This window comes from Pan troglodytes, chromosome 15, assembly GCF_028858775.2.
Source record: "Pan troglodytes isolate AG18354 chromosome 15, NHGRI_mPanTro3-v2.0_pri, whole genome shotgun sequence".
NCBI classification, from domain to species: Eukaryota; Metazoa; Chordata; class Mammalia; order Primates; family Hominidae; genus Pan; species Pan troglodytes.
In genome coordinates, this window is record NC_072413.2 from 102,834,236 (window position 1) to 102,844,413 (window position 10,178).

General features: G+C 62.4%; 1 protein-coding gene across 1 annotated transcript; it reads left to right on the forward strand.

The window, feature by feature from the left end:
- Positions 1-4,441: 4,441 nt before the first annotated feature.
- On the forward strand, positions 4,442-8,592 carry ZBTB42 (zinc finger and BTB domain containing 42). The gene is made up of 2 exons (XM_009428589.5): positions 4,442-4,588; positions 5,073-8,592. Exon 2 carries the CDS (start codon positions 5,090-5,092, stop codon positions 6,356-6,358), a length of 1,269 nt encoding a protein of 422 aa, XP_009426864.1. The 5' UTR covers positions 4,442-4,588; positions 5,073-5,089; the 3' UTR covers positions 6,359-8,592.
- The last annotated feature ends 1,586 nt before the right edge of the window (positions 8,593-10,178 follow it).

Here is a 10,178-nt window from a genome sequence, read left to right on the forward strand (position 1 = left end):
AGGTTGACTTTCAGGCTGCCCCACTCTGGGGGGCGTGGAGGGGGCGGCCAAGAGTGTCCTAAAAGGCCCAATCCCAAGACCTTGTGCCTCTGGGGGAAGTGCGGGAGGATGCCAGGACAGGAGGTCAGTTGGAGGTGGGCCTCCAAGGAGCAGGAAGGCTCCGAGGGGAGGCAACCATTCACCTAGGTACCGGCAGCTACACTCACAAAAGGGGGACTTTGCTGGGGAGTGGGAGAAGAGGGGCACACCTTGCCTGGCTCCCACCTTGAGCTGGGAGCAGACACCAGACAGAGGAGGAGCGGTGTCTAGGGTGGGCTGTGACAGCTGACAGCCCAGAGCCCTCCCTGCTGGGTGGACTTGGTCAGCCCGGACACCCAGTCCGAAGTCCACTGGGAGGCAGATGGCCCGGGTATGGAATGAGTAAGTGGGACACAGACCCCTTTCTCCTGGACACTCACAGGACAGTGCAGGTGACTGCCACCCCGACCCCTTCCTAGCCAGAAGTTCCTCCAACAACCGCCCCTCCCCCATTCCAGAGGCCCACAGTTGATAATAACCCTTTTGTGAAAGACGACTCTTGTGAGTTACCTTCCTGAGGCTGCTAAGTATTGGGGTTGGGGGGAGCATTTTTATTTTCAGCCAGAGTGAGTTCAGCTGGCAGCAGGGGAGGGGGTGGGAGGAGATGTAGACAGAGGCAGCAGGTTCGGCCCAGTGCTCAGGACAGAGTCTGCAGCCAAAACTCGGGCTTCATCCCTGCCTCTTGGGGCTGACCAAGAGAAGGACTCTCTACCCCTGCATGAGGGCACTCGCTCCTCAGACAGGGGACTCCCCATTCCTGCCTCTCGCCTGAGCACCTCTGCTCCCTCCCAGCTCAGACTTTGTAACCCCAGGAAGGGCCCTACCTCCAGGGGGCCAAGTCAGAGGCCCAGTGGTCTGCGCCGCTTGGGTGGGATACCTGACACAAGGGTTGCCCCCAGAGCCTGGGCGTCTGGTGTCTGTCTCTCACCCAGCAAACCTGCACCATGAGCCACCTGGGGCTCCCTCTGGGACTGTCCCACCTGCCCATTGCCCCCCGAGGAAGAGTTCCTGGTATCTGTCCACCATCCTGGGCTCTGCCATGCAAGGATGGAGGAAGGAATTCAGGGAGGAAGCAGAGGGTGAGAGGGCCATGAGACAAGGCCAGCAAGTGGCCGAGGCTTGGGGATGTGGGAGGGAGCAGGGCACCCTCTCATGGAAGAGGCAGTGACATTGCGGGCTGTTCTTGAAGTGGTTGGACCTCTTGCTTATTTTGCACTGGCTGTCTCCAAGGAGGCCTCCCAGTCTTCCCAGCCTGGTGCCCTGGCATCCGCTGGTGCCTGCAACCCACTGTGGGCCCCACACTCCAGTCCTGTCTTCACCTTGGCATGAACTGCCCTCCCCCAAGATGGGGATCTCCCAGTGGGCAGGGCCATCTCCCTCTCCTCTAGCGTCCCAGAGGGAAAGCAGAGTCCTCTCTTCAAGAACATCCCCTCCCACCCCAGACAGAATGGTCAGGAGAGAACCCAGCCCCACGGCTGCTGCTGGGACTGCTGAGGTGCTCTGAGGCCAGATGTTTCCGACAAAAACTGCTGCACCAGGGAAGGGCCCGATGGCTGCCTCCTCGCAGAGCTCAGGGGCCTCCTGCCCTGTCACCTTCTGCAGCTGCTGGCCGGGGGCAGGACTCGAGGGCCCTGGGCTGTGTAGGTCCCGGCAGCAGCTGCAGGGCGGGGCCTCAGGGCAGCTCCCAGGCCAGATGGCCGCCTGAGTCTGCAGAGGTTCTGCCTGAACCACCACCGCCGCGACAGTGGCTGTGTGACGGTGTCCTGTCATTCCTGCACTTGAGACCCAGCCAGTCACAGGGGCTCTGAGGACTACAGGCTGGCCAGGATCCCAGCACCAACTCTGGGCACTCTCTGCCTGGAACAGCCCCCCTTCCCTGATCGGTGTGGGGCAGGAGGGACTTGAACCCAGACATCCCGACCTGAGAGGGACAAGGAGCTTCTCTCCCACTGTCCCCTCCCCCTCATCTAGCCCATTCCTAGCTGGGCCCTCCTTCCAGGTCCTACCCTAGGCTCCTGAAGGCAGCATCCTGACCCTCCCTGTGTACCACAACCCCCATTAAGTGTCCAGGCTCTCTCTGTCCCGCCAGCCAGGCAGGGCAGGCTAGGGTGCTTGCTCCCAGCCTGCAGTGGGGAGCTGTCAGCCTGTTGCCCAGAGCCCCAGTGTGGCAGGCCACCCCTACTTGCTCTGAAGGTTCAGGGGCTGGGGGTGTGGGCAGGCAGGGCTGGAATGTTGCCACAGAGGAGTCAGGATTAGGGATGGTGGGACCGTCGTAATCATTCACAGAAGCAACCGTCACGCATTCACTCAACAAACATTTACTGAACACCCACTTGCGTCCTGCCAACTTTTAAGCACCAAGTGACCAAACAGCCCCTTCCCTTTCAGAAGGTGCTGGGATATCCCACAATCACAGGACACCCGGAATGGGCTGGAGAGGAGGGTATGCAGCAGAAGGGACTGCGAGGGAACTTAGCGAAGGTGGGCAGGAATGGCCACCCTGACTAAGGAGTGGACTTTCAGCAGAGACAGGGATGAAGAGAAACCAGTGAAGGGTTCTTTGGGGAAGAACATTCCAGAGCCTGAGAGCTTGCTGAGTGCCAGGCCCTGTCGTTAATGTTCACGAAGACCCCGGGATGCACTCTGACTCCCATTTTGCAGATGAGGATTACTGAGGTTCAAAGAGGTTAAAGGTTTGGTCGTGCTCAAGGTTGGGAGGGGCCGGGGCAGGGCTGTGATCCAGGCAGGGCAGGAAGGGAGCAGTCACATCTGAGTTCACCCTTAACTTACTTGAATTCAGCTATTCCTGCTGGTGGCTGGGGCAAGGCAGATGATTATTTAAATGCGTGGAGAGAGGGGAGTTGACCTTCCTCAGGAAGGGGTCCTTAGGGTGGATGGCCGGCGGCAATGGGAGCCAGGCCTCTGCCGTCCCTAAGCTAGTCTCAGTGGCTGTAAGTGCAGTGTCATTCCAGGGGTCCAAGCTGCAGTTGCCAGGTTTAGGAAATAAAGATGCAGTCCATCCGGTGAAACAAGGAATGATATTTTAGTATAACAACGAGGCCTTCCTTCCCAGACTTCAGATCCCACTGTGGGCTCCACTCCTCCTGCACACACATACCTGGCCGGGTCCTGTCCTTTGTGATCCAGCCCCTCTTCCAGCACCACCCCCACCCCACTGCTTGGCCTTGACTGGGGTGACTCCTCCACTACATTCTCCATTTCCCGGACTCCAAGGCAGAGAAGAATGAGACCGGCTGAATTCAAATCGTGGTTCAGTGACTTACTGCTGATACATGGCTCTGGGTACCTTACCTAAACTCTCTCACCAAAAAGGTATGAAAATAAGAGCGTCTAGTTAATGGGACTGTTGCGAAGATGATCCGGTGGTCTAGAGTACCTTCAAACCTGCTCAGTCAAGGGCAGCCCAGGTTGTGCCCCTGGGAAAAGGCTCCATCTGCCTGGGAGGGACCCTAACCCCGCCAAACACACTCTCTACTTCTCTGGCGATTCCCTCTCCCACAACCAGGCGTCCCCCTCACATCTTCTCAATGCTTCTTTGCCCTGGAACACTTTCCCCCACTCCTCCCTACCCCCACTCCCATGCCAGCCCCTGTCCGGAGTCTCCTCCTCTTTGAACACGTTCCTGCCTACCCTGGGCTCTGGAGGGCTTCCGACTGTCTCTGTTATGGCGTTTGTCCCCCCATGCCACCATGTCTGCTGGGAGGTGCCCGTTTTCCGTGCCTCTCTGCGCTGGGTCCCCCATAGACGCTGGGCTGGGGTCTGTGGAGAGGGTGGAAGTCCCCGTTCTGGACTCCAGGATCGACATCCTGCTTGAATGTTTGGAAGAGGGTCCCAGCTGAATTAAATTCAAAAAGAGGCTTTCAAGGAAGAAGGAGGTGTCATCTTTGCAAAATTAACGACCCCCAATCCACGCAACCCCTACCCCATCCCAAGGCCGGCGCCCTGCGAGGTGGCGGGAGGCCAGGGTCCCGGGTTTACCCTCGGGTGACTGCCCAACGCGGGCTGGGATACAAGCGGACCCTCGGAAGGGTTCCTTTTGCAGACTGGCGCAGTAAGGACCCCATGCCGGGAAAGGTTGGGAGGTGGGGGACCCAGGCCAAAGCGCCAAGTATCGCGAGAGACCCCCTGCCCCCGCGCAGTGCCCTAAACCCCCCTCACACCCCAGCGCCCCTGCTGGCTGCGCGCGGGGCCCGGCCGGGTGGGGCGGACAGGGAAGGGGGGGCGAGGGTGACCTCAGCGGTTCCGCCGCTCCGGGAAGTCGCTCGGCCCGCCCCCTCCGGCCCCCGCCCCGAGTTTCGCTCTCTCTGGGGCGGGGCGAGCGGCGGGCGGCGCAGGGCCAGCCAAGTTGGAGCGCGCCCCGCCCGGCGCCCTCGCCGTCCCCGCGCCCTCCCCGCCGGGGCGCGCTGCCCGCAGCTCCACGCGCGCCAGGGCCGCCCTGGGGAGGGCGCGCGCGCGAGCGGCGACCGGAGAGGAGCTCGGGGCGGCGGAGGTGAGCGCTGGGGGTGGGCTCCCGGCACTGCCCGCCCCGCCCGCCCGCCCGCCGGCCCTCTCCCCGCTCCCCGCGGCCGCGCTGCCATAAATGGGGCCGGCGGCGGCGGCATCTGGTGGGCCGGGCGGCAGCTGGAGGCGGCGCGGAGGCGTGGGGCGGGCGGCGGCGCAGCCACCCGGGCGTCGGGGACGCCGCGAGCGGGCGGCCGCCCGGGAGTGAAGTTCAGGAGCGCCCGGGCGGGGACGCGCGCAGGTTTGCGCGGCTCCGGCTCCTGCGCCTGAGTCCCGGGACCCGCCCCCGCGGCGGAGCTGCTACTGTTTACTTTCGATCGAGTTTTTCCTGCTCGGGGCAGGTGCCCGCGGCGGCTCTGGACGGGCGGTTGCGCGCGTCACTCCCGCGCCGCTCTTTCCGCGCTGCCTGCAGCCGGGAAGGGCGCTTCGTGGGCGCCTCCAGGCGCGCTGACGGGCGTCCCGTTTGTGCCCAGGTGATGACGGCGGCGGCATGGAGTTCCCTGAGCACGGCGGACGGCTGCTGGGCCGCCTGAGGCAGCAGCGCGAGCTGGGCTTCCTATGCGACTGCACCGTGCTGGTGGGCGACGCGCGCTTCCCGGCCCACCGTGCCGTGCTGGCCGCGTGCAGCGTCTACTTCCATCTCTTCTACAGGGACCGGCCCGCGGGCAGTCGCGACACGGTGCGGCTCAACGGCGACATCGTCACGGCGCCCGCCTTCGGCCGCCTACTGGACTTCATGTACGAGGGCCGCCTGGACCTGCGCAGCCTGCCTGTGGAGGACGTCCTGGCAGCCGCCAGCTACCTGCACATGTATGACATCGTCAAGGTCTGCAAGGGCAGGCTCCAGGAGAAGGATCGAAGTCTGGACCCGGGGAACCCTGCCCCTGGGGCAGAACCTGCTCAGCCACCGTGCCCCTGGCCTGTCTGGACCGCGGACCTCTGCCCAGCTGCCCGAAAGGCCAAGCTCCCCCCGTTTGGGGTCAAGGCTGCCCTCCCTCCTCGAGCATCTGGGCCTCCTCCCTGCCAGGTCCCAGAAGAGTCAGACCAGGCCCTGGACCTGTCGCTGAAGTCTGGCCCAAGGCAGGAGCGGGTCCACCCACCGTGCGTCCTCCAGACACCCCTCTGCAGCCAGAGGCAGCCAGGGGCCCAGCCACTGGTGAAGGACGAACGGGACTCACTGTCCGAACAGGAGGAGAGCAGCAGCTCTAGGAGCCCCCACAGTCCCCCGAAGCCACCTCCTGTTCCTGCAGCCAAGGGCCTGGTGGTGGGCTTGCAGCCGCTGCCCGTCAGCGGAGAGGGCAGCCGGGAGCTGGAGCTTGGTGCAGGGCAACTGGCGAGTGAGGAGGAGCTGGGGCCTGGTGGGCCCCTCTGCATCTGCCCGTTGTGCAGCAAGCTGTTTCCCAGCTCCCACGTGCTGCAGCTGCACCTCAGTGCCCACTTCCGTGAGCGAGACAGCACCCGGGCCCGGCTCTCACCCGACGGCGTGGCACCCACCTGCCCGCTCTGTGGGAAGACCTTCTCGTGCACATACACACTGAAGAGGCACGAGCGGACACACTCGGGTGAGAAGCCCTATACGTGTGTGCAGTGTGGCAAAAGTTTTCAGTACTCCCACAACCTGAGCCGGCACACCGTAGTGCACACTCGAGAGAAGCCGCATGCCTGCCGGTGGTGTGAGCGCCGTTTCACGCAGTCCGGGGACCTCTACCGCCACGTCCGCAAGTTTCACTGTGGCCTCGTCAAGTCCCTTCTGGTGTGATGCATCCCTGTGGGTCCTGAGGGTGGGGTGGAAGGGAAGGGATGGGCCCTCCCAGGTGGGACACAGCATGGGGTGTGAAGCCTGGCCAGGTGGAGGTCCCTGCTCGGGCCAGATGGCTCCACCCTCCTGGCAGAGAGAATGCTGCCTCTTCCTGGAACTTGGCCTCAGACTCGGTAACTTGGGCAGCCTTCCTCCCACCTTGCCTCTCCTTTCCCCTCACTCTCCAACTCATTCCGGCCCCCAGGCTGTGCCCTGCCTAGGCTGTGACACTATCTTCCTCTCCCGTTCCCTCCAGCCAAGTTCTGAGGGGTGTCCAACCAGCACCTGGCTCTGCCCCCGTTTCTCCGTGTGAGATGGCACATCCATCTCCCGGCCCGGGACTTTCCTGACCACCTCTCTGGCAGGCTTGGGGAGGTCTTCATGAGCCTGGCCCCACGCTAGGTGAATTATTCACATGTCAGAAAAGTTGTTGGTGTGCGTCCCAATGGGGCGCTGGGAGGGAACAGGACACTCCTGGGGAGCGGCAGCAGGAACCCCTGCCAGGAAGGCCTGGGGCACAGTGAGTGCCAGCAGGGGCCATCTGGGCACAGCTGGTGTCTCGGGGTGGGGGGGTGCAGCCCCAGCAGGGATCCTAAGGCAGCAGGAGTAGAGCCAGCTAGAAGCTGAGTGGCTGTGGCATCATTGTCACTTGGGTGGGACGTGGGTCCATGAGAGCGTGCAATTATGACCACACTGTAACTTTGAGCAGAGAAAGTGGGAATTTGGAACTGGATTCTCTTTAGAGCCAGGAAGAGCTTCCTGAGGCGGCCAGATGTCTGCTGGTGGCCGCCCAGCCACATGCTTGTCTGCCTGAGTGCAGGTCTAGGAAGACTCTGGGCATCCCCCAGGGTGGGGTCTGGGCCGCTGAGCTGTGTGCTGCTGCTGGGCCACCGTGGGCCTTACCTTGATGGTCACTCTGCCTGCTAGGGGGTCTCCCTGGAGCTGTGGGCATTTCCGTGCACTGACTGAGCAGAGGCAAGGGCTGCCCTGTCCGCCAGGGGCAGGGTTTGCGGGCCTTCCTTTCCCCACGGCGAGGCATGGGTGAAAGTGGCCATGGCAGCAGGGTTAGGGGCAGGTGAGGAGTGGGAGTCGCAGCACCCTAGGGGCCTCCATCCGCAGCCTTGGGAGACTGACGCTCCTCGAACATGAATAGAATGTGGAGACCACAACCCCCGCACATGTCGTTGGTTCAGGTCGCCCTGCTTTGCCTGCCTAATGGAGCACATCTTGCTGCCAGAACCTCACTGGCCTCTGGGGGTCGGCAGGTGCAGAGCCACCTGGACGCCTGGAGACCACCTGGGATGTTTCCTCTGTGACTGGGAATGGCCTTGACAACAGAGTCCAGCCAAGTCTACGTTATTTTCTCGTCTCCTGACTACACTGGATGTCATATTTATTAGTCAGCCTGGTCTGGAGTGAAAGACCGTCCCTAGCGCATCTCCCACGCGCCCTGGGCTCCTGGTGTGCTGGGTGCCGGCCTGGGAGCCCAGCGCTTCTGGGTGATGCCCCAGGGCTCAGAGGCCCTGGATGGCTTTGGTCTCGAGACAGCTGGGGGAGGGGCCCTGCTTCTGATTGTCCTGGGCCCCAGCCCCCACCTCTGCAAGGGATCGGTGTGATGTGCTCCATAATCGGGTGGGGTGTGTGTGTGTGTGTGTGTGTGTATGCATGCGTCTGGCACATGGCAAGGCCCAAGCCAACCCGGCACCCCGTAGATGGGCAGCTACACTGCCACCCAAGCACGGAGATGTGGCCGTGGCACTGGTTCCCACAGTGGGTCCCATGGGGGAAGAACTTCCCTTTGCTGGGGTGGGCAGCCTGCCCTAAGCTATCAACACTGGATTTGTTGTCTTCTGCACAGCTACTGTGAAGATAACGTAAGGAGAAGTGGTCAGTTTTAATTTTATAACTGACACAGTTGGGACAAAATATATACGTGTACATATATTTAAGACACTAATTGTGTGGGAGAGTTTAGTAGAGGCCTGTGCAGACACAAGGCAAACAGCGTCAGCAGTGTGGGGGTCTCCTGGGCCAGCTCGGCACCTGTGGGTGCTCTGACCCTGGGGGTGGGGACAGCTCCATGCTAACCCCAGCAGACAGTTGTTGGTGCACAGTGTCTAGGAGGCATGGGAATGGGTGCTGTCTTCCTCTTTTCACATCATGGTGACAGTAATAAAGCCCACCTCCAGTGGAAACGGCAGTGACTATTCCTGAGGACGGGTGGGAACAGGTGTCCCAGATGCCACCACGTGCTCATGCTGGTGGATGGGGGAGGCTGGGACAGGGCTGAGGTGGCACCCCTTCTTTCCCCAGGTTTGTCCCCAACTGCCAGCGTTTGGGGGAGGGGAGTCCAGGGAGGCAGATCTGTCAGGGAGGCGGATCTGTCAGGGAGGCGGAGGACACAGGCCAGCTTGGGCAGGGCAGTCCACAGTGGTTTCTTGCCCTGGGGAAGGAGGCTGGACCCTGGAGGAAACCTGTGAACCTGGGGATGCCATGGCCCTCCCCACTACCCTACGCCCTTGGCCTCTTGCTGGTGGGAGAAGGCACAGAAATTTCTAGAGCCCTGTGCAGGCTGGGCTGGGCTCTGGGCTGATGAGGCTGGGGTGGGCAGTTCCACGCCTCCTCCTCTGCCCTGCTCCCTCCAGAGGCCTTGCAGGGGGTCATTAGCCCTGAGCCCTCCCTGGCGGGAGTACGGCCCTCCTTTCCAGACCAGATGGGGCAGGGCCTCTACATGTGCTGTAAGCGTCAACACAGTGCCCTCTTGGCTTGCGAAGAGCCAGGGTAAGCCCCAGGCCCAGGACAGGGTGGGGATGGTGCTGGCCAGAGAGTCCTCAAAGTCAGGCTGAGTTGGTGTGCAAGGGCCTGCCCCTCTTGGGCCAGCCCCTGCCACCTTCCCAGTCCTGACCCCAAATGCAGGTCCTTCCTTCTGGGAGGTGGTGCTGGCTCCTCCCCTACCCCCTCCCACACCCACCGTGCCTCCTGCTGAGTTTGGACCAGTGCCCTGTCCTGCAGGGAGGCCCTCTCATGTTCCCAGTTGGGCCCATGACTCAGCCCAGGCCTTCTCAACCCAGAGGAGGAGGCTGTTGCTATGCTAACCATGCAGGAAAGGAGGATGGTCTGCTGTCCCCTAGGGGGCATGGGGCTTCCTGGGGCCCCTCCAGCCTGCCCAGCTCTGCCACACTGTGCTCACACTCAGCTGACTGCTAGAGCTGTCGTGGAAGCTTTCAGTCCCACTCCTGGCCAGGGTGGGCCTCCTGGCACCCTCCTTGGAGGCCATCCAGCCGGCTTCCTTGGCTGGATGGTAAACTGAGGCACATGGAAGGGACCAGTACTTGTCCATGGTCCCAGAGCCAGTTGGTGGCAAATCCAGGACTTCCTTCCACAAACTCCAGGAAACCTCAAGCTGTTTACCCACAGTGCTGGGCACAGGGCACCAATGCTGTCAGAGGCACGGTGGCAGGTTGGGGCAGCAAGGACGAGGCCAGAGGGAAGGAGAGGGTCAGACTCTGCGGAGGAGGTATCCCTGGAGGCTCCCCAGGAAGGGTGACCTCTCAGGAGCCTGCGAGTGGACAACACGGACACAGGCACCAGGCAGGGGCTGGCCCCCCCACAGAGACCCGATCATGTCAGCCCAGGTGCATGGACGCCACCCTGGGGAGGCTGCCTTGCAAGTGGGAAGCAGGTGAGTCGGCAGCTTTGGCCCTTCCCTTCTGCCACCTCCCCAGCTCCTGCCCACTCCCACACACACCTGGTCTTACCTTTCCCAGTGTTCCTGAATGGT